The sequence below is a fragment of the Gavia stellata genome, chromosome 7 (assembly GCF_030936135.1).
Source record: "Gavia stellata isolate bGavSte3 chromosome 7, bGavSte3.hap2, whole genome shotgun sequence".
Classification (NCBI taxonomy): domain Eukaryota; kingdom Metazoa; phylum Chordata; class Aves; order Gaviiformes; family Gaviidae; genus Gavia; species Gavia stellata.
In genome coordinates, this window is record NC_082600.1 from 2201268 (window position 1) to 2224355 (window position 23088).

At 44.1% G+C, this 23088-nt stretch overlaps 1 protein-coding gene across 1 annotated transcript in view; it reads right to left on the minus strand.

Annotated features, from left to right (window-relative positions):
• Nucleotides 1–2277: 2277 nt before the first annotated feature.
• The window catches only part of MDGA2 (MAM domain containing glycosylphosphatidylinositol anchor 2), a 245976-nt gene continuing 225165 nt past the window's right edge, over nucleotides 2278–23088 (minus strand). The window contains exons 11-16 of the mRNA XM_059819453.1: nucleotides 22619–22639; nucleotides 17042–17197; nucleotides 15764–15922; nucleotides 8795–8925; nucleotides 3110–3215; nucleotides 2278–2366 (exon numbers count right to left, since the gene is read on the minus strand). Coding sequence (XP_059675436.1) covers nucleotides 2278–2366; nucleotides 3110–3215; nucleotides 8795–8925; nucleotides 15764–15922; nucleotides 17042–17197; nucleotides 22619–22639 — 662 coding nt within the window. The remainder of the gene's footprint in view (nucleotides 2367–3109; nucleotides 3216–8794; nucleotides 8926–15763; nucleotides 15923–17041; nucleotides 17198–22618; nucleotides 22640–23088) is intronic.

Below are 23088 nucleotides of genomic sequence, written 5' to 3' on the forward strand. Positions count from 1 at the left end.
GGAAATTTGCTTTTTTTGTTTTTTTAAGGGTGTCAAACCTCACAGTCCATCTAGACTCCGAGCTCCCAAAGTCTTCCCGCACTGCGGGGGATTGCAGACACCACAAACTGCCTACAATCCAGGGAGCTGGCAGCATCCTCGGAAAGCTCCAGCCCCCAGGCAGCACCAGTATGGATCATCACAGCTTCAGACAACACCAGTTTATCAGGGGAAAAACCAAGCCATCCCAGTCGCACCCATCCGGGGCGCAGGGGCACACTGCTCAACAAACACACATACCACTTGGCGTACCTTACCTGGAAAGAGGCTTTATTGAACATAGCTGTAAAATTATCTCTTCAGTTGAATTACTGAATTTGCACAAACATTTCTCTACAGAATAAAAAAAATCAAGCCTTGTCATTGTTTTACTGCATCTCGTTGTGCTTTTTATACTCATATTTGCAAATATTATACTCGTTTGTTTGTTTTCATGTTTGTACTCCAATTACTTGCATATCAGTTTTTTTTAATCCTAGGGTGTTGAGAGAACACAGAATAATAATAATAATAATAATTATAATAATAATACTCTTCTTTAGACAAAAGTCTTTTTTTTTTTTTTTTTTGAAATGAAGCTAAAAGCTGAGATAATTTAAGGAAAAAGGCCTTCAAATTGTCATAACCAACTGTAAGGGAACTTTACAATGCAGTGGAAAACCGGCTGGCTAACGGTACGTGTTCGGGTAGCTCAAAACCATTTGTACAGCTTTTATTTTTCTGTTGTAAAAGTGGAATTTTTGTTTTTTTATTTTTTTTTAATTTCGCTACAATAACAAAATAATCTTTCGCGATCTGCACAGAGTCTGGCTCCAGGGCAGAGGCACTGCACCCTCGGTGCTTCGCTGGCGCCAGGTTCGCAGAGAGCTCTGCGGTTTGCTTGGTGTCTCGGTACGCACTGCCGTCCCCCACGCATCGCCTCCCCGTCCCGCTAACGCTGGGGCCGACTGCCTTGCGAATGGAGGTTAGAGTAAGAAAATCACTTCTGTGTTTTACCACCTTCTGCACTAAGTGTATCTTAACAACCTTTTCCTCTGGTTGACCCACTTGATAACCTGAAAAAACAACAACGACAACAAAAAAGAGTGCTGCTCCCATTTCCAGGACCAACGGAAGCTATTTTCTAATGGATAATAAGCTGAGAGGCCATGGCTGTCTGGAAGGTTAAACAAGAAATATCTCATCCGAAAGGGCTTACGCAGCAGCTTAGGTCCATCCATCTCCAGAAGCGGCTTCGTCTCCTTGCCTGCAGTCTGCACACCCAGGCTCCGTAGTTTGTTTAGAAAATAGTTTGCACAAACCACATTTTAGCAGTGCAAGCTTCTGTGTTGAAATTATTATTATTATTTATTTTTTTATTTTATTTTTTTTAAATCAGGCTTGTTTCATTGAAGGCACTTGGTTTCCATGGCAATTTATAAAAGACGGTGGTTTGGTTTCTTCACTTCATTAGAACAGATGACTTAGTTGGGGAGGGGAGAGGGGTGTTCGAGTGGCCGCAAGCAAACTCCGATAAGCCTGTGTAATATGTAAGCCCAGGTCGCACATCCTGGATAGTAATGCATGCAAAAGGAGACAGCATACAGTTATCAAGCATAGCCATGAGAAATGAAACATAAATGTCTTAAAACAGCTCTGATTTAGGGTTATTCTCTAGGGGAGGTGACAGCCAAAGTAGAAAGGGCCTACATTTATTTAACGCTATACTAAAAACCTTCTGGAAGGGAAAATGAATGCCAGCTCTTCACATACCCTGTTTACAGTGAGGTGTTTCTCTCTCTCTCTCTCTGTTTTTGTTTTTATTTCCTCTCTCTCTCCTTCCTCTCTTTGTTTTTTTTTGGCAGGCCATTAGGTTTCCATGGTAACAAGCAAACTATTCATTTGAAACAAAACCAGCCATGACTTTGTGCTTTGACAAGGGTTTCTATAGCTCTTTTCCGAGAGTTCAACCAGGTGATGCTGTATTCATTATTGACCACAAAAGCACCTGAAGGTCTCTTCCTTACTTAGGCCAGATCTCATTCTCACGCGTGGTTCATAGTGAGTTACACTCCCGTGATGCCTTTTATGTCCCCAGTGCTTTATAATTTTTTTTTTTATTTATTTATGTATTTATTTAACTTTTGAGTCAGTCAGTGGAGGAATCTTTGGTAGTTTGTTTTTAAATGTCCATTTTACAAAGACTCTTTCTTCATGCCAGTGCCTGGTGAATCTTTTGTAGCCTCTGCCAGGATAAGGTCACCTCTGATGACTTAAGACAGACATGAGGATGATAACTGGGATAAGTCGTATATGCGCTAATGTCCCAACAGCACCTGATCGTAAATCTACAAAAAGGGGTGAAAAAGGTAGAATTAAAGAGCTGCCCAGACACAGTCAGCATTGCTACAAGGCTTAGAAGACAAAGGGCTCAGCCACCATAACCTGTCCCGCACACCGTCGCGGAGGCAGCCGGGGAGGCCAACGGGGCGGTGCTCACCCGCGCTGTCTCCGCTTGTCACACCGAGTGCCACCGACCTCCCCTGGCAGAGCCCTGGTCTCTGCAGGGACAGCGCTCTGCGAGGTCACCTCCTACAAAGAGGGGACGAGGATAGCCCTCGCCAACTGCACGAGGAGGGAGACGTCGGGATAAAAAACCACCTGGCTGTGTAGTTAAGGTCTGTATTGTAATGCACACGTGGGGGTGGAGGAATGAAACAAGGTCCACAGGGAATCGCAGCGCTGATATTCATTACTTTCATATTGTTTGGACCCCCTGAATATTTTTTTAATGTTGCTTTATCTGTCTGCCCATCTCGAATCACGGCCGCCCAGCCCCACCGTGGAGCGCAGCCCACTGCTCGCGCCCATCAGCCTTTCACTTGCATCTCTGCTAAACCAGCATTTTCCTATCTGAACAAAGACATTTTGACTCCAAAGCTTGCTTCCAAGCAAAACGTTTCACTTCAAGCCTCTCCAACCGAACTGAATGATACGCTGTTCTCCTGGAGAAAATCCATTTTAGAAGGTATCTCACATTTATAACCATGAGAAACAATTTGCTCTCCCCCATGTGTGGAAGACCACTTACTGTTGGCCGGTTGGTCTGATTTCATACACTCTCCTTCCACAATTGATACATCATCAATAGCAATATCACCTTCGATGCCGGGGCCCCGGATCCCTTCAAATATGAGCTGCAAAAAAAATAAAGAAGCAGCAGATCAGAGGGTGACGGCATTAAACTACATCGATGGGCTTGGAATAATTTACAAACACTTTCTATGGAGCAAAAAACCACAACTGAGTTCACGTATACTTGTAAGGTGAACACAGAAGACGTGTGAGCTGTGGAGGCTTTTACTCTTCAGAATGAGCTGAAAAATATCAGAGCTGCTAGTCATCTGCCTAGTTGTCTACCTGGTGTCTCCAGGTCAGCTTCACCACTGTGCTACTGTACCGTGTGTACTTATGTAAGTATGATATTGCTGGAGCAAAGAGCAGGATGAAACAGAAGAGAAGTTTTAAAGAGATTTGGGGTGTTTTTCCAAGAAAGTCCTGCCACTTAAAGCGAGTGGCAGGCAGAGGCACAGCTTGAAGAACAGCATCTGCGACGTGTTGAAGGACTGAGCACCCACTTGACCATAGACTTCATGAAGACACACAGGAGCCAGAAAAACTTTGCAGTAAAATGAGGTTTCTGGCTCCTGAAGGTGGTCCAACCAGTCCCTCCCACCCCATCGCCCACACTGGGCTCCTTCATCTGCACCCTGGGGGCACTTTCCTGCGGGCAGGAGGAGGACAGGAGCTGCCCCCCTGCAACCTTCCCCTGGCTCATGAAAGCTTGGGAGAAACCTCTCAGGAGCCAGGTTAGTGTCCCTCCACCCATAGCACAAAGCTATCTATCTCAAGGGGGCAGGAAGGGACTACCTTTGATTCGGATCCCCTGAGGTCCCACAGTGATCTCCTGCGAACACTTTGGTGGATTTTAACCTCCCAGATCTCCTGCCGTGGCAGGAATTGATGACAGTGACGGCCCCGCTTCTCTCCTGCCCCTTTTAGTGGTTCATCATCACGTCTAGAAGCTTTGATTCCTGCTAGCAATGGGTTTGTATTTATCAGAGGACATCGTGATGTGTTTTATCACAGAGAGGGTCAGGGTAGAGACTTTATTCCTCTTTAATGCTTTAACCTCCGCTAAATGGATGCCTGTGATTTCAAGGTCCTATTAATCACTTTCAAATACTCCTAGTCTGAAACCCCAACTGCTACAGCTGGAGAAGGAAACGGTGCTTGTATGCAGATGGGTGGCTTGTTGCAAGGTCAATAATATTATTTGCCGTAATGTTCGTTATTAGCTATGGATTACTCTTGCACTAAAGAAACAAAGTTATCCGCTCTCCTTCCCCAAACCCAATGTGATGCTTTCCTGCCACACTGCTGCTTAATTAGCTTTGCAGAGAGTGGACTCATTCTGTGTTGTGAGAAATTTATTCGCTAGAAAACTTCAAAGCCTTTCTAAAGAGATGAAGGAATTATGTAAGGGATGTATTTCCCAAGCAGCACCATTTGCACAGTTATCTCTCCTTTCCCTTTTTTCCCCCCTCTCAGTCCTTTGAAATATTTTTGGTTAACTTAGATGACAAGTTTTTTAACTTTAATCTGCAACAATATATGCATTAAATTAAATGAATTTTATAAGGGCATGCTGTGGCACTAATGGAGACATTAACTCTTGGGGGTAGAGTCAGTTTGAAAAAAAAAATAATTCCATCTGGAGCAAAATACTTAATTTACACTTCATAATGATCTAACTGCATCAGGGAGATGTCTGGGGCACTCGGATGGGGTCTCTCTGTTGTCACTGATTTCAGCAGGACACAGATCCGAGCCTCTTCTTTTGGCAGCTTCCGACATTTCTTTGCTCATTAATAGAGTTCAACCAGAGCGGCTCATCTGAAATGAGTACCTTCCATTATAAATGATGAGTAAGCACTCAAGGCAGTGGAAGATGACCCTGTAGAACACAGGGGTCTGGCAGCTAATCCAGCTGGATGCGTATCACCCAAGGGCCATATCACAACAGTGCACGATGCCACCAGACGTCGCATTGCACAGGCGATTCTCCGCTCTGCCTTTCCACGGACAGCACGTCCCTCAACCTTGGCCACAGACACATCTCGTCCTTTTGCTAAGCCGAGCGTCCCCGGGAGGTGCCTGACCCTGCAGCGGTAAGCTGGTGATATGGACGTATGTATTTACAGCCTGCCTGTTGTGTCCTAAGCCAGGCGGCAAGGTCTGTGCTGGGAGCACTAAATAAACATGAAAGCTGTGCATTTGGGGCAGGAGGCTCCATCGCTATTTTATTGAAGTGCGACGCTGTAGGTTAATTACTGTAACAGGGTGGATATTAATGCAACAGGGAACTGTAATTGGGAAAACAGTAAGTTTTTCCCCAATTTACTCTGTTGTCTGAAAACAGTGTCTCACGTAATTATCCCTCTGCCAATTTTTCAACTCTGCCTCTGATGATGGGAAGTATTCAGCTCGAGAGGAAAGTGTCTTCTCTTCTCCTCCAAAGTACAGCTTGCCCTCCTGCTCCTTGGCAGCAGGCATATAACCAGTCAACGGAGTTTAAAGTCAAATCTTTCCTGATAATGAAAAACACTGTTTCCAGACAAAAGGACTCTATACAAATACAACGGCCAGCATTTAATTAAAATCTGCATTTGGCAGTGCATTTTATGGGCCCCAGAGACAGGTTGCCATTAGCCAGCTTGGCCACATGCTCAGAACAAATCACCGCAGGCAAACGTTGGCAAGGCACGGAGCACAATCCAGCCTGCAGTTCACAGCGATTTGCAGGAGGTGCCAGATGATCAGAACCTCCTCTCATTATCCTGCAAAACCTATTATCTGCATCTCCGTGACTTCACAAAGCTGTTGTTAAAAACTCTGCATTTAGCTGAAGAATAGAGGGGCTTAGGCGTACAGCAAAGGCCACTCTGCTCTCTTAACAGGGGAAATGTAAATAAGCCCCTATAGTGCCTCCAGAGTTATCCTGAGTGCCTTCAGGGGATTCAGCTTGTGCTTCTTCAACAGGATTTCAGACAGATTTTACCTTCCTGGCCAGTCTCCTAATAAGAAGTAGAGAGGAGCCTCATGAACGTCCCCAGCTGGACAGCATGATGACAAGGGTCTAAGCCCCTTACACTCGCTGTAAGGGGCTGAAAGCCTCAGTGGTCCAGCAAGGTCATTCACTTAAGGGCTGACCAGTCCCTCAATGCAAAAAACCCCCCTCCTTTGCAAAAAATGTCTTTGACACAAGAACGCGTCAAGGAAAGGATAGCTGAAGGCGGTGGCTGTGCTCCTGCTCAAATCTGAACTAAAATTGACACCTTCCTAGATGCCAGCGTGCAATGTGTCACTTCCACGTGCTACCTTTTTTTGTGTATATTCTTTGAAAATACTTAATAAGTGAATATCTTACTGAGATAGCTTTTATGCAATACTTTTTCTGATTCAAAGCACTGTAGTTCTCTCAGTTCTTCATGACAGAGGCTTTGTTATGTATCACGGGGACTGGGAAGGTATAAAACAAATCTGGGCTGCACTTTTACTCATATAAATTAACCTATAAAAAGTTTTAATTTCTGTGTCAGTGTACTGTTTTACTGCAAAGATTCACTTCAATTCACTGTCCTTAAATTTAACTGTGAGGTTTATATTCTTTCCTACTTAGACTCCTAAATGGAAAATAAAGTTTACTTGATGCAAGAGCTGCTAAAAAAGTAATTTAAGGTTCCAACCACTCTGACATTTATTTGTTATATTTGTGCAGAGCTTCATGGCTTTACATTCATTTTACGCTGAAGCCTTTAAACACAACAATGTAAAAGGTGAAAAATAGCCAAGCAGAGGAGCTTCTGTCTTGTGTACCAGCTAGTGGCACCAGTGGATATGGTTTTAAAGCAACGCGAGTGAGGTGCACCAGTAGCAGAAGCGACTCCTGTAACTTCTCTGAAAGCAATGGCCCTGTGCAAGGGCCGATGCTCAGACTCCACGGCAAAAGCAGCAACCTGGGTACCGGGAGCTGCTGGCTGCTCTGCCGATGCCTCACCCTGGCTGACCCCGTGCAAGGTAGGCACCCCACCTTGCCCTTCCACCCAAACCCATGCCTTCCTCTCCATGCTGATGAGGTGACCCTAGCTTTGCGCCCCATCACCCTCCTCCACTCCTCTGCATTGCTGGTGCCAAATCCTTTGCATCTCTCTGCCTGGAGCCAGTGTCCTCCTCCTTCCCCTACTTCTGCTAAAGCCTGTCCCAGGTCTCAGGAATCCCTCTCGGACACAACTGCGATCACTTGGGTTTCAGCTTCCCCAGCCACATATTCTCTCCCCTTACCAGTCATGTTCAGATACTAAATCATTCTTCTATAGTTCACTGTTCAGATTTCTTGGGTTTATCCTGACTTCACCACTGCAAAACTTACCCACTCTGATCAGCTCCCTCGTACTTGGCCCCATGCTCCAAGTGTATTTCAACACTCGTATCCCTTTTTTTCTCTGCCTCTTGTTCCCCAATTCTGCCACTTTGTTCCACTTAAACATCATGTAACGCTATACTTTGCATACCCCTCTCCTTCAATTTGCCTCTAATTTCCCCCCGTGCAATGCTTCTGCGATCACAGAATCACAGAATCACAGAATCACTAAGGTTGGAAAAGACCTGTAAGATCATCAAGTCCAACCACCAACCCAACCCCACCATGCCCATTAAACCATGTCCCGCAGGGCCACGTCCACACGTTCCTTGAACACATCCACGGATGGTGACTCCACCACGTCCCTGGGCAAATCACATATGCCAAATCATTTCTCTTGTCATTGCCTCTCATGCATGGAAATAAAAACAAAGGGTCAGCGTCAGTAATTACCCATACAGTGAATCCCAATCTGCATGTTTAAGATAGCAGTTTTGACTTGCACTGAACGGCTGTTTTTCCCAAAAGCCATTATCTCCCTCAGGGGACCTGGAGGTTACAGAGAGGGGACAGAGGAGCCTGGAGAACATTGCACAGCTTGTGACTCTCGTCTTCTGTGCCGATACTCCCAGCCTCAAACACACGCAGGCTTGCTCGCGGCAGCTGCCTTTTTGGATCTGTTCCAGTTACAAACAGTTCACAGCGTGAATGAGAACTGCCCGTAATAGTCTATCAGCATCTCACTGTCAAACCAAAAATGAAATGTGTGAAAACCTGTCATAACTTGCATGCGCCCACTGAATGAGGCGTGCAGCTCTGCCGTACCCGGAGCTCTGTGCAGGCAGCACTGCTGCTTTGCTACCTTTCAGCAAAGACTCAGAGATCGTTCCTTTCTCTGCAGAAAATGCATGTATTTCAAGAGACCTCTAACACAGTCACTACACCATAGACTCTGAATATTTTTTCACAGGAAGTAATTTTGTATTCCAGTTGCTAATCTGAAATAAAAAAAACCCCAACATTTTATATCGGCTAACAGCATCTTCTGAAAACGGAAAGTCATTTTGTCTTCAAGCAAATAGCTGCTGTTCTGCGATTAAAGTGTGTGTTATTAAGCTCTATGGTGCTCACCTATTTAAAGGAAGGAAAGCAATTATCTGTCCATAAAGCAGCTTTTGGAGCTGAAATGAAGCTGTGGAATCCTGTGTCAGAAGGAAAAGGTCGGCGTACACAGGCCCCCCCCTCCAGAAACCAAATACTCCCATTCCCGGTGTGCGATGCACAAGCCATTACCTGAAATGAAGTCGGGGGGTTTATATTAACACGGGCTTGGTTCCAGTGCTGTCCCTTATTTCCACTCGAAGACCACAACGGGTTCTCTATCGCGGTCTGACCTTTCAACCGCAGGTAAACGTTCAAGCTTCCTAGAAGAGAGGCGGAGAACTGGAATTGGTTAGGCTCTCTGATGGAGCAGAGATGCTGGGATGCGTACAGCAGCAGTCCCCTGCTCACCCCCCTTCCCATTTTGCGTGGACCTCTGCTAGGTCTGAGTGGATGTGGAGAGTTTCTTGTCCGATATTTGAAAAGTTTAAATCTTAGGAACACCATGAACTGGTGACGTGAATTCACAGCCGAGGCAAAGGGAGTGTGCAGGGAGCGTGCCCCCCCGTTGCAGGGCAGTCGCACCCATTGTTCCCTGCAGCTCAGGAAGGACACGAGGCTTCCCAGGGTGAGATGGGCAAAAAAAAGAGTTTTCTGTGCTTTGGTGCAAATGAGGCATTTATAACCTCCTAACCCAAGGGTAAATAAGCAACTTGGTTGCCTTACGCTTAGCTCTCGCTTATAAAGACTGTCCAACTTCTAATGGAGTGCCACAGAGCCTGGCAAATCTATCTCAGAGATAGATGTGATGCCCTTACTACTACTAAGGAGTATCTTCGAAGGACAACATAATCCTCTAAGTTCAAATAATGTCGGAAAAGTTGTCCCTCACTGTGGAGAAATACCCCACAGCCCTGGGTCTTTCCCCACCACTAACCATTAAGTTACTGGTTCCACAACAGACATTATTTGCAATAGGTAACAACAGATCGTCTGCATTCGGCAGCCCTTCTCTCCCATTAACATCCCTGCCTCAGACCACGAACAGAAGCCAGACTGTCTTGGTGAACCAAAAGACAGCAAATGCACTGACTTCGTTTAGCAGGGTTCAGTAATTCACGTAGTTTGTATATTTTGTTCCTTCTTGCTCACCGCTGTTATCTGCAGAGGTGTCTCTTTGGGCTGTGTAAATCACTGCATTTGCCTTCCGTGGAGAAAGTTCAGACAGTCAAGTTCACGCAAAACCACTTTTTTTAGGGAGTTTGGAATGGCAGCTGGGAAGCTCATACAAATTATATTTGCAATGAAACCTCTCAGATCTGAGGCAGCTGCACAGTGACTCAGCTCCTGCTAATAAAAAGTTCTTATTTCTAGCAATAGCGGAACTCGGTGCCTTGAAAAACATAAGGCTAAACGTGTAATGGAGCAGCAAATATTCTCATCACGGCTGTTTCACCAGGGTGCCCAGAATGAGGCCATACATCTTCTTTGAAGGAGGTGGGGGAAGCGATGCTCGCCGGAGCGACTGGGCGGCCCCGTGTCTCCCACCTGCCTCCCGCTGCAGCATTTTATTTTTCAAATGCAGGGGAGGGTGCAGAAGCAGCATAAAGGCATCGCGGCTTTTAACAAGGATAGTCTGTCTCTGCCTACACGCACACGACTGGGTAAAGCAGAAAGACCTCAAACAGAAAGGGCTTGCAAGAAGGGAAATGCTCGGGAGGGTTCCCTGGAGCAGCCCCGCAGCTCAGCCCAGTAATACGTCGCGGGGCTGCTCACAGCGAGCGGCTGCTCAGCCCCAGCCCTCTTCCAAACAGCAACAACAGCTCTTGGGCAAGGTCTATGTTATTCAGCTTAAACAGTTCTCCCTTCCTTCCCATCTGCTTCTCTCCAAGACTTTTTTCGACAACTGTGCTGGGTCTACGGTGTGAAAAAAAGGCAGGGTCTCAGAGAAGACTACCTAAATTGAAAGAATAGTGTTATATATAATGATACTTTTCTTAAAGATAAAAATCAATGCCCCTATCAAGCAAGAGATGAATAGCCGGCTAATTGTTTCGCCTGTTTGTGCAGGCTGATACAGCCCATGCCGCAGAGCTGTTTGGAATAACTGAGTCATTTAGGTACCAAAAGCATGTAATTCCATCATTGCTGAGGTTACAGAGATTTAAGATTGTTCATAGCACACTCAGCCTCTCTGCGCCACATAATTTCTTCAAATTAATAGCAGAATGAGAGTACTCTTACTTAAAGTACAAAATAGCCATTTCTGTACCAGATACGCTCAGTCGTTGCCCGGCGTGTTGGTTAGTACACCTGACCCTCATTGCTAGATATGCACACACACACCTGCCCGAAACGTGGCTGAAAACTTCACTAATGACATCTGCACCGCATGCTTATCCTTGAAATTCTGCCAGTAAGGTTTTGGAAAAGTTACAGGGCCTTTGCAGAGCTGATGCTGTGGGGAGGATGGGTTGGCTACAGGGTTCACACTGAGGGGTGTCCAGCAAGGACTCATCGACAGATCTCAAACTATTCCAAACTCCAGACAAATGGATAACGAAGTGGCTCTTGAGTAGGAGACAGAAACAGTGAGCACAACTGTGAATTAAGGAAGAAAGTTTACTTTCTGACAGCATCCTGCCAGGAGAGCGCAGGGTGCTCCGGAGACGTCGCCAGCTGCAACACTGGGGTGACACTCTGAGCGCTCGTGGCTCTGCCAACACAAACAGCTTTCACAGCGTGCTCTGACAGCATGCTTTGCTTCCACTTTTTGTCTTGTGATGGCTCTCTAATGATAAGAAAAATTATTGTTCTTGGAGCGTCAATTAGAAATGCCCCATTTTGTGGTGTAGAGGGAAAAATCGGAAATATAGATTGTTTTAAAAGATGGTGACAACTATAATGGAATTACAGCCTCTTTCTTTCTCAACATAGAGACACAGTAAGGACAGTGACTCTTCATTTTCTTGTTCCCCCACAATGGCCTATTGTTTGCTGCAAATCAAATAATGGGAACTTCTATTTCTCTTACGCTTTAGGGATAATCTACCTTCTCCTTTCGAAGGATGTGGAGCGAAGCGCACGCGCTTTCTCCAGCAGCCAGCACTCTCAGAGTTGGCTCTCTGTGATCCGTCAGGAATTACAATCTGACTTGTAAGTAAGAGCCATCTATTTCAGGTAAAAAAACACTTTATCTTTCTGAATCTAACGGTCATGGCATGGGATGTAGGTCCCTGTTTATCTCATCAGAGCTGTGCTGTAGTGTAAGTGCTGGTCTCAGATCTGTGCTCTGCTCTCCGCAAAGACTCCCAAGCACCTCTCCTTATCGCTACAGAAATTTTCAGCCTCTTCTCCAGAGGCAGCAAACACCTGAAGAGCAGGCACAGAAGCTGAGCTGAATAAACTGGTAGGCTGTTTGTTTTCAATATAGTGCAGCAGCCATATTCTCAAATTGATGTCACCGGGCTCACTCATTTTTAAGAACGGAGGAAGAAGTATCTTTTCCCCTAAGCCTCCAAGACCAGTCCGCAGCAGCAACAGAGCATCATTCCAGGATGATTTTCCATTTTATTAGGGATCCTTCAAAACCTTGTCAGAAATGCAGAAACGTTTTGATAAGCACCGAAACTGTTTTGGAAACGAAGTACTTTACCCCTGAGACATGGGAATAATAACCCTAATACTGCTTGGAAATCTTAGGGATACTGATAACAAGGGAGAATAAAGCAACCCAGCGGAAATGCTGACTTGCAGCACCAAAGCCTCTTGCACAATGCTACAGTACTTTGGATGAAAAATCAAAGTTTAATGGCCATGTATCTTCCCTCGACACGTTGTCCCCAGGCCCAAAGAAGGAACAGGCTGGAATTTATTTAAGCCAAACTCCCCTGCAAGACACTTCAAATTTTCAGTGAAGTCAGGTCAAGAATCAGCAGGGTCGAGGTTATTCAAAAGAGAGAGCCTTCAGCACAGAGATCATATCGAGGTCTCAGTTAGCAGCTCCTATCCGGCTCTTGTGAAGAAATCAATGAGCTGGCAGTGCACGTTACAGCCGAGAGCTGCCCCAACTGGCCGCGCTCATTCCCAAATGGGGATGAGAAGCACCTTCTACCGTGGTGAACAGTCAAGGCTTCTAACAGCTTGTTGTAAAACAATCTGTTTTAGCAATAAGATTTAGAATTATCCACAGGGGATTTATCCTTAACAAAATGGAACTCTTCTTAAAAAAACCTACCAAATCAGTATTTCACACAGAATCATTGAGGTTGGAGGCACCTCAGGAGACCGTACTGTCCTAACCCCTGCTCAAAGCATGGTAGATTAGAGCAGGTTTTGGATGTCTCCAAGGACAGAGACTCCACAACCTCTCTGGGCAACCTGTGCCAGTGTTTGATCAACTTCATAGTAAAAAAAAATAAAAATTTTTCCTTATGTTTCAGTAGAATTTCCTCTATTTCAATTTGCGCCCATTGCCTCTTGTCCTGTCCCTGAGCATCTCTGAGCTCCGTCTTCTTTACCCCCTCCCTTCAGGTATTCACATACATTGGTGAGGCTGCACCTTGAATGCTGTGTTCAGTGTTGGGCCCCTCACTCCAAGAAGGACATTGAGGTGCTGGAGCGTGTCCAGAGAAGGGCGATGAAGCTGGTGAGGGGTCTGGAGCACAAGTCTGATGAGGAGCGGCTGAGGGAGCTGGGGGTGTTCAGTCTGGAGAAGAGGGGGCTGAGGGGAGACCTCATCGCTCTCTACAACTGCCTGAAAGGGGGTTGTGGTGAGGTGGGTGTTGGTCTCTTCTCCCAAGTGACAAGTGACAGGACAAGAGGAAATGGCCTCAAGTTGTGCCAGGAGAGATTCAGGCTGGATATTAGGAAAAATGTCTTTACTGAGAGAGTGGCGAAGCACTGGAACAGGCTGCCCAGGGAAGTGGTGGAGTCATCATCCCTGGAGGTATTTAAAAGACGTGTGGATGAGGCGCTTAGGGACATGGTTTAGTGATGGACTTGGCAGGGTTAGGTTAATGGTTGGACTCAGTGATCTTAAAGGTCTTTTCCAACCTAAATGATTTTATGATTCTATGATTCTGTGAGATCCTATTGAGCCTTCTCTTCTCCAGGCTGAGCACTCCCAGCTCTCTCAGCGTCTCCCCACATGAGAGCTGCTCCAGTCCCTTCATCATCTCTGTGGCCCTGAGCTGGACTCTCTCCAGGAGACTGGTGGCCATCCTTACCACAAGGACACATCATCTGAAACCCTGTGTCATGGTAAGGTTTGATTCGTCTGGGCAAATCGTTGTATTATAATAACCCCTTCCCTAACCCAAAGTAATTTCTGAGACCACAAACCTTTAAAAACTCATTCAAGTAGTTACCTCATCAATACAACTATTCATACAATAATCATGTGCTTAAATCATTGAAGTCTTAGAATATCATCACTCATTAGGTTTTTCTTTTCTCTTCATTATCCTCACGTGAACAATTTCAGTGATAGAGTTCACATCCAGGGAATCAAATGATATATATTTGCTCATTTCATAATTTTTCTTGTATGCATGTTGAATTCTCATGTGTTTGCTAACATTTTTTCATTATGAGGAATTAAAATATCGAATTTAGTAGACATGTATATGCCTGCATTCAAACACGTGGTGTTGCTATTAATTTACTATTTTTCTGTCAGTCCACTCTTTAAAGACAGAATAGTAAGTACTTTTGTACAAAGCTATGTAAAAGTAGATAATTTTGAACGTTAGCTAAAATGATGGTAACTGTATTTTTTAACATTAAGGAACAAAAGTGATATTGAGCACTTTTGGCTTTCAACAACTAGGTGTCCACATTGCCTTGAACAAATCCTACGTAACTATGATCACTAATCATCATTGTCCCCATATTCACCGGTGGGTCAGCTCCTTCATCCGCCAGCATTATACATGTTGATTTGAGAAATTACACATAAACAAGAGCGAGCAATCTCAGCAAAAAAGCTAAGGATACAGACACTTGCTGAAAAGGTAGCCCAGGAAAAAAAATCCAAAATTGCACCAATGAGAGGTCACTGCTTTGTGGACAGATGTCGGCCTCCATGGCTGGTTTTCTTATACTTTATCCCAACCCCAAGATATTCCAGAAAAACTCTTTCACACTTCATCATTCGTAACTTTGCTTTTCACTGTCATATACCAGAAATAGTCTTAGAGGGCGGTTTATATTTTTTTCACTAGGCATGGCACGGCTTATTCTCTTCCCTCCAACAAACAGCCAAACTCCCGCTGCAACGGAGAGCCGGGAGAATTTAGACCTGGGGCTGCAGTCCAAGCGCTCAGCAGTGCAGAGACCACTAACAAAACTAAGTCAACTTGTCTGCTCTGTTTAAAACCTGAACTCTGCCTGGAGGCAGGCGAAGGTTTCCCGAAGCAACCACCAGAATGCACTGTGTGGATGTGTTTGCCCTTGAAATATATATGAGGATACATCAAGTCAGGTCAGCCTGGCACTGGAAAGCCTCTTGACACACTGGTAAGCACTGAGCACCCAACAGGGATTTACAGGATTTAGAAAAATTGGCTGCCTATCGCTTATACTTTTATATTCTCCTACACCTTTTTTTCGTACTAGGCAAAGAAATTAAAACGCGTGCGTTGAAAGAGCTATGACCAAAACCAGACTTTCTGCTACACCTTGAAAATATATACTCTCACAGCTTGTGAGCGAATTGTGCATGACTTTTACAAAGGAACCGTGTGCTGCTGCATGGCGCACAGGCTGTGCCGCTCCAGCTGCCAGCACGTGAGGAGTGCCGCTGCTAATTGCTTGATCCCCAATCTAGCGAGGAGTGACTCAAAACACTCTGTTATAGCAGGCAAAGCCCTTGCAAATACCACCTTTTCTGTTTTCACACCCTAAAGTTCCCACGCTCAAAACCTCACGCATGCATGAAAGAACTCCCATCCATAAGAGGGGTTCTGCTAGCGTGCTGATTAGTGGAAAACACAGTTTTACAGCAATTAGGACGCTATCAGGCACCTCTCTTGCCAACTTTGGTTGCAACTGGCCCTTGCAGGTGTTGGCAGTCCTCCCGTGCCTTTCTTTCATACAGGTGGACATTTCTCCTGCTATTTCTCCCAAAGTGAAAAGACAAGGTCATTGGCTTTCTCTCACCTATGTGCTGTCCATACATGTGATAGTAGAAGCTAAAACAATAGGCTGTGTTCGTAGCTCCGTAAGGATTTTTTGGAGCGACACTGAAAACAGGACTAACAAGTCTGGCCTTTTCTCCTTCCAGCCTGGGGCGTGACGTCTCAATGTACATGTAGAAACCTAGGGAAAGGCCAAATGGAAATTGTTAGGTTGCAGTCTTCAAAATCCAACACATATACATACAGGAAGACACCAGGGCTATCAAGCATCTTGATTCATTTTTCACATTCAGCTGACATCACCATGGTTTCTGGGACATATTTCTTCTGCGTTAAGCCCCTGTGTTTTCCACAACTGCTTCAAAGATATGTTTTCTAGCAAGAGTCACATCAGGGCTAGCAGGTCAGTGCTCGTAAACAACTTCAAATCGATGTAAGATCGTATATGCACAAGAGAAAAAAAAAAATCTTTACAATGGGGTTCAGACTTCAGTCTCAAGGTTGCAATTTGTTCCTATAAGCAGTGAGTGGCAAGGACTTTTAAAATAAAGGGAAAAAATCTTGATGGAAACCTTTCAAGGAACATTTTCAACTGGCCATGTCAATCACACATTTGAAAGCTCAATTTCACAAAAGAAGACAATATTAATTTATTCTGATCCTGGACTGTGCCAAGAACAGAGATAGTATTTACTTAATCCAACCAAGCAAATACAATGCAGTATGAATTTTTTCCCCCTTTGGTAGTGCAAGCAGGGGACATACAATAAAATAGCATGAGTTACTGCAGTACATGATAAATCCAGCACAATATGTCTGAGTTTTCAAATGCAAATAGACACTGCAGTCAAGATGGCATGCTTCTGTTACGTGGGGTAGCAGATTGAAAATTACACATTTTAGCAACACCCAAAGTAAAAAAGGGGCAAAAAAAAAATCTCATTGTGACAGTCTGAGAGAGTCCAAGTTAGAAATTAAATGACATAAAAGAGAAGAATATTTCAAGATGTACCAGAATACTTCCCCACTAGACTGTAACGTGAAAGCAATCGCTTTGAAAATGGCACAATAGAAACAATACAAGATGGTTAATGGCACTGTTAGTGGGTTGTGCTTTGGGACCAGCTGCACGCCTCAGCACTGGCAATTTCTTTTAGAAGTCCTTGAAATATGCTTATTCTTGGTATGATTAGGAAAAATGATGTAGCTGCCTGAATTGGCTGTCCTGGACAGGTCCCTCACCCCAATGGAGGAGCAGGGCTCCCAGGGCCGGGGGCCCAGGGACACTGCTGGAGCTTACCTTCCTTGGAGCCAGTCCGATCTGCGTTTGGCCCCGTGTTCGGGGTATATTTTGTGTCTCTAGTGGCAGTGCTTTGTTTTGTCCAGTCGAAATTGTCCGTGTCATCTTGAGTGAAAAGGCAAATGTTACCGTCCTCAAACCCACAGTGGAATTCTCCTGCCAATGCAGTAAACGAGCAGATGTTTAGTGGCTGAAACTATTCATCCTATGCTTGTTTGTCAAAGTACTTGTCAATTATAACAAACACGTTGTGGGATGATGCTTATTAACAGCACTGGAAAATAGTCATACATTTATTTTACGTCAGTCTCCAGTGTTCAGTGTATGTTTCCTTTTGCAGTAACCTCAATGAAAAAAAAATCATGGTCATCAATCTGTGTTGGTGTTACCTGAAGTTACATTCACATCTTATTGTATAGCTCCTCCTCACATATTCACATGTATACAATTGCCCTTAGAGACACTGCCTCTTCTTACCCAGCTAGCATTTCTAAAAAGCTGAGAAGAACAGGCAGCATGTCCATAAAACACAAACTATGAGAAAAAAAAGTGAAAAGTGGGTTATTTTGGCTTAGGGAGAAGAACATTAGGGAAAAGAGGAAAGCAACTTTTCAAAATGAAAACATTATCTCCAAGTGACATCTCCTAAACTATTCTTGGTTTTCAATAGGGATGGGAAAGCAAGTAATGGCTAAAATGAGAGCAAAGGAGCTTTAGGGTAGACATGAAGAAAATCTCTACAAATCAGGACAGGGAGGCACATGAATGGCTTGCTCAGGAGGCGCATCGAGTCCCCATCACTGGATTATAATAACCATTTGGACAAATACCTAGGAGGAAGGTTTAGGTTTATCTGAACCTATATGGGCAGGACAGGTGACTGCATCATGTCCTGAAGACATGTCCTAGACTTTCACTAAGATTTCTGTTATAGACTTGAGATCAAATGGTAAAAGCTTAGGTCTAAAGAATAAAAATGCCAAGAACCCCAGACAGGACTACTGGGATCATCTCCTTTGTGAAACAGAGATCTGTGAGACACACCAGTCCAGTGATCCTACCTGCTGGGTTATGATGGGATGGGAAAGTTCTACTGTCAGACATTTAGGAACCAAAACAAATCAAAACTTCAAGGTTCGGTTTTCATCTCAGAACAGAATAAGGCCCCATGTAGTAAAATGTGCAAAAGCTTAATTTTATGCACATGAACAGTTCCCGCTGAGTTTACTCTTCCAGCAAAGTCAATTGATTTATCTGAGAAAACAAGCAAATCTCTCTTCTCTAGGGAGAATGCAGCCCTCTGCATACTGTGTCAGCTACGGCCTTCTTTATAGGGGTGCAATTTATATTCATTGTTATGAGGAACTCTAACACCAGGCGTCACGGGATTATTCATCTGTGTTAAATTGAGAAGGTATATAAATGTTTGCAGGTTTGGGGTTTCGGTGAACTATAAATCCACTTAAGCCACTGGAGCTTCACTGTAAATCAGTGAAGACAGAGGGACCTGGAGCTTAGCTTGGATATGTGCTGCTAAGCAAGGATGCTGGTCTGAAACGTACTTAAAATCAGATAATACTGCAGACTGAACAAACAGGCTTGAAAAATTCATTCCAAACCACAAGGTGCATTAGAAGTGCTTTCCAAGTCTTCCTCATTCTGTTTCTGCCCATCCAAAGAGCAACACAAACTGTAACCCCTCCACAATGGTCAGCATGAAACACCACTCTCTAAAACCAGGTTATCACAAAAATGGAGTCCATAGGAACTTCCTCGGCTATTAGCACCTCAAGCAGATTGACTGGATCTCTCAATAAATCCATCAACTTTATTAGATCCTCCAAGAGAATTAATTTCCTAAATTGCAGTTCCTTAACTGGCAAACATGACCGATAACCATCGGCATGATCAGGAGCCAGTTTCAGGACCTTGCGCCTTGGTTTGGTTCTGGAAGCAAGGTCTTCTGAATTCTGGATTCTGAATGTTGAAGAAGTGGCAATATAGAAAGTCATTCAACAGAGGAGCACCATCGTGAGCACTGCAGAGAAGGAGTACAAGTAGAGGCCTGATTGTGGTTCTTCCTGAGAGATGAGCAAATCAAAGAACGAGGCCACAAGGAATACACATGCGTGGATTACATCCAAAATCCTTCAATAGAGAAGCATGTGAATAGCTGCAGATGGACACCTCCATCCTTATCCTGAAGACCAGGAAGATAACGCAAGGACCCTGACAAAGCTCTTGAAAGACACAAGGGCTCGAATGAAGCACTCTGAACAAAATGCCAGCTGTGCCTCTCATCTCCAAGAATACCTTTTACACGACTTGAGCTCCAAATTTGCTTGGTTTACACTATATTCTGTGCATTTGATTTCCACCTCCACTTTTGCCAGCCCTTCCTATAGCAAAAACGGTGCTGCTTCTACACAGTGTGATGAAATTAAAGGGCAAAACAGTAACTAAAGGAGAAAAGTTCCGAGTACCAGATCCAGTCCTGCAGCAAAGTGAATTAACACAAATCTTTTTCAGGCATTCAGCAGTTTCTAACACTGCCCCTCCAGTACCTTAAGAGCTGCATTTGCATGTCGCACCATGCCCTCCGAGCTTCATTAAGAAATTCCACATCAGCAGAACAGAAGATTTTTCTTCAAGTTAAAAAAAATAAAACATTCAGCCCAGATGCAAAAAGGTAAGTAAAAGTTTGCCATTTATTTAATAGGAAAACACTGGTTTCATGTGGGACTCCGCCATTTGGAATACATTGGAAAAGGTTAGTGCTAAATATTCTTGGCACTAAACACTTTTTAAAAAATGACAGAAGAATAAAAATGGGAAATAGTTCCCCAGGAATAGCTCAGTACTTTTCTTATGCAAGAAGTAGGAGCATTTAAATAGATCTGGACAGTCCTGACCTGTTCATTAGCTGAAAGCACTAACAATGGTGCTAATTCCTATTAAAGATAGGGGACAATTTTTGTCAAAGCACATGCCAGCTCTGGAAGTAGATTCAGGTTATTAATAATTTCATTGCCAATTAGGGCAAAATCTGAAATTGTTCTCAAGGTGAAACATTGTAGTATGAATTTTTGTCATCTATTTCCATAAAATTCAAGTTGAGTATGACTCCCTAACATCTAATCTCTTCCATTATTCAGGTGTAACATCTAGTTGCACTAACTGATATGAAATCCTTATGGTTTACATTAAATGGTTGATATTATATGTTACAAAATAAAATGTAGATCTGAGGCTACATCTCAGTGTTTAAGTCATTCAATGCTACTTGCTTATATATTGCAGACTTCTTATAAAAAGGAAGGACTTAGGCAATGTGATTATTCCAGAACTGAAGTAGGAAGAACGTGACTTCAGTTTCCAGTACAGGTGTCTTGTCCCAGTTGAATACAGTTCTTCAGTCACAATGGTGTAAAAAAAAATCAGAATTCAGCCCCACAGTTTTAGAAAAAAACAAAACTTGGTCGATGTTATATAGTATACATCATCATGCATCCTGTATTTTCAGTGAAATAAAATGAGATTGTAGAAAGAACGGATAACACTGAGATTGAATTTGTTATGGAACACAGAACCTCTCTTCTCCAGCTTACTGGTTTGAACCCATTTGCAGACCAAGATTTCCTCCCCGTCAAAGGATTTCACTCAAAAAGTCTTTGGGGAAAAAAGCAAACTAAAATTTTACCCTCTCTTTGCTCCTCTGAAAGAAACTACACCGGGTACCCTACAGTTCGCGTAGGCAAACTTCCCCATCGCCACCGGTTGCAGAGAGAGGCAGACCTAGAACGCAGAGGAAGGCAACGGTGGACAGGTTGCCAGAGATGCCCTCCCTCCCTCGGGCTAACACACTCCCTATCGCAAGGGCCATTTGGATGCCACCTGCACTGTACCACGCGCCTACTAGAGCCGCTGCTTTTAACTGAAAATTTTGAAAATTAGACAGTTTCAGATCTTAAAATCATAGAGGACTGCAGTGTGAAGCACTTGGGATTGCAAGGCATTTCTTTCTTAACATGATGGAGTATATATTTAATATGTTAATTAGCAAGGGTCTCATCTACTGCTCATTTAAGTCAATGGGAGTGGTTCCTTCAGCTCCCATGAGCTTTGAACTAAGCCCTGATTAATTGCTAATGCATTGCACAAGATCTTCCGCAAATAAATTCAGAATTTACAGAAAGACTTAGCCGTCCTGTGTGAGAGATGGAGAGAGAGGCTGCTTGCACAGTCCGGTGCCACTTTTCTGCCCGGTTATGGCTGCACTACAGCAGTAATAACAGCAGACAGAATCCCGTTCCCTTTGTTTTTTGCGTATGTTATTAAAAGCAAGAGTGATGGCAGAATACGTTCCCACAGCAAAACATTCATTTGCTGTGGTATGGAAGAAAATCATGAAGCAGATAGATTGGGGACTGTCAGGAATAGGGTGGTTTTACTGGGACATACTAAAGCTCCAGCCCAGCCTCCTGTCAGCGACATTTGTAGGGATTTAGTGCCCGTGGAAAAGTGTAAGAACAAACTGTCGGAGAAGTCCTTTCTCCCCTGCAACAGCCCCGTGCCCGAGCACCAGCACATTAGCGAATACGTAGTCGGAGTCTGCATTTTCAGTCATGCCTGTGGAGCTGTCCCCTGCGCATTTGTCTACACATTTTCACACCGCAGTTACACTTTTGGTCTCCACATTTCTCTGTGCAAATGAGGTCCGTGATTCCTGTATGCACTGCAGGAAAAAACTCTCTTGGTTTTAAAGCTGCAGATGAGCTGCTGACTACCTTTGGAAGCATCAAAATAACTCAAGAACTGCAAATGTAGTTCTTATGCAAGGATACCCTCTCTGGAGGTATTCAAGGAGCGTGTGGATGTGGCATTGTGGGATGTGGCTTGATGGGCATGGTGCTGTGTGGTGTGGGTGGGTTGTTTTGGTGTGGGTTGTGGTGTATTTTGTGGTTTGTGGGTGGTTTTGGTATTTTTTGTGTGTGTGTTTTGTTGTTGTTGTTTTTTTTTATGGTTGGACTTGATGATCTTACAGGTCTTTTCCAACCTTAGTGATTCTGTGATTCTGTGATTCTGTGATAAATGAATTCAGAAAACTTCATAACCTGACTTTTCCTGCAAGATTTTTACCATACCTGTTGAGGCACAGACGCAGTTCCTACACTGTACTCGAACTTTCAGCTATTTCGTTTATCAGTATTTAGCTACTCCCATGACTAAACCACAGCATCACCTGCACACACTGAGCTGCAACGCCCACAAATGGATGTTATTTCAGAACATTAGTATTTTCCTTCAGATGAATTGTTTGGGCAGTGGGAAAGAAAGATGAGCCGGAGCTATAATTTTTCCTTTCTCCATCTACTCTTGGTTCAGCGCCTTGGCAGAACAAGAGGAATGGCACCTTCAGCTGCCGGCCCAGCTTGCACGCAAAACTAAGGCGGTCCCTGCAATCCACTGAACTGAAAGTGAAATATTTTTATCATTTACTTTTTAACTGTAAGGGACAACAGGTGCAAGGACAATTGTTCATACACATAAAAGCTAGAAAGATAAAGAAATACTTACGTAGATGTGGATTTACTGGAGCTGGAAGACAGAGCAAAAATAAAATTAGCACAAAGAAGAAATTCTAATCTATCAATATTCAGATTACCCTAGATTTCCCGTTGTTCCCTCCCCCTCAAGACCTTGATCATGGCGCCTACACCGAGACAACTGGTAACTTCCTTTTTGAGCAAATTTTGTGGCTCCCTGGCAATCCAAAGGCAACGATTTCAGTGAGAAACGACAGCCTCTCCCACCCACGACGTGTACGCTCCGTCACTGGTACCTGCAGCCTGGGGAACAAGATGCTGTAATTAAGCACCAAGCCTAGATTATGGGCGCAGATATGGTAAGGATGGGGACGGCCGCACAGCAAAACTCCAGGGTGATGATGCCTTTGTACAGGAATCCAAGAAAAACTACAGAAAGGATGAATTCATCAAAAGCAGGGGTTCTGCATTGGACCTTGCTCATCACTTAAGATTTCCTTT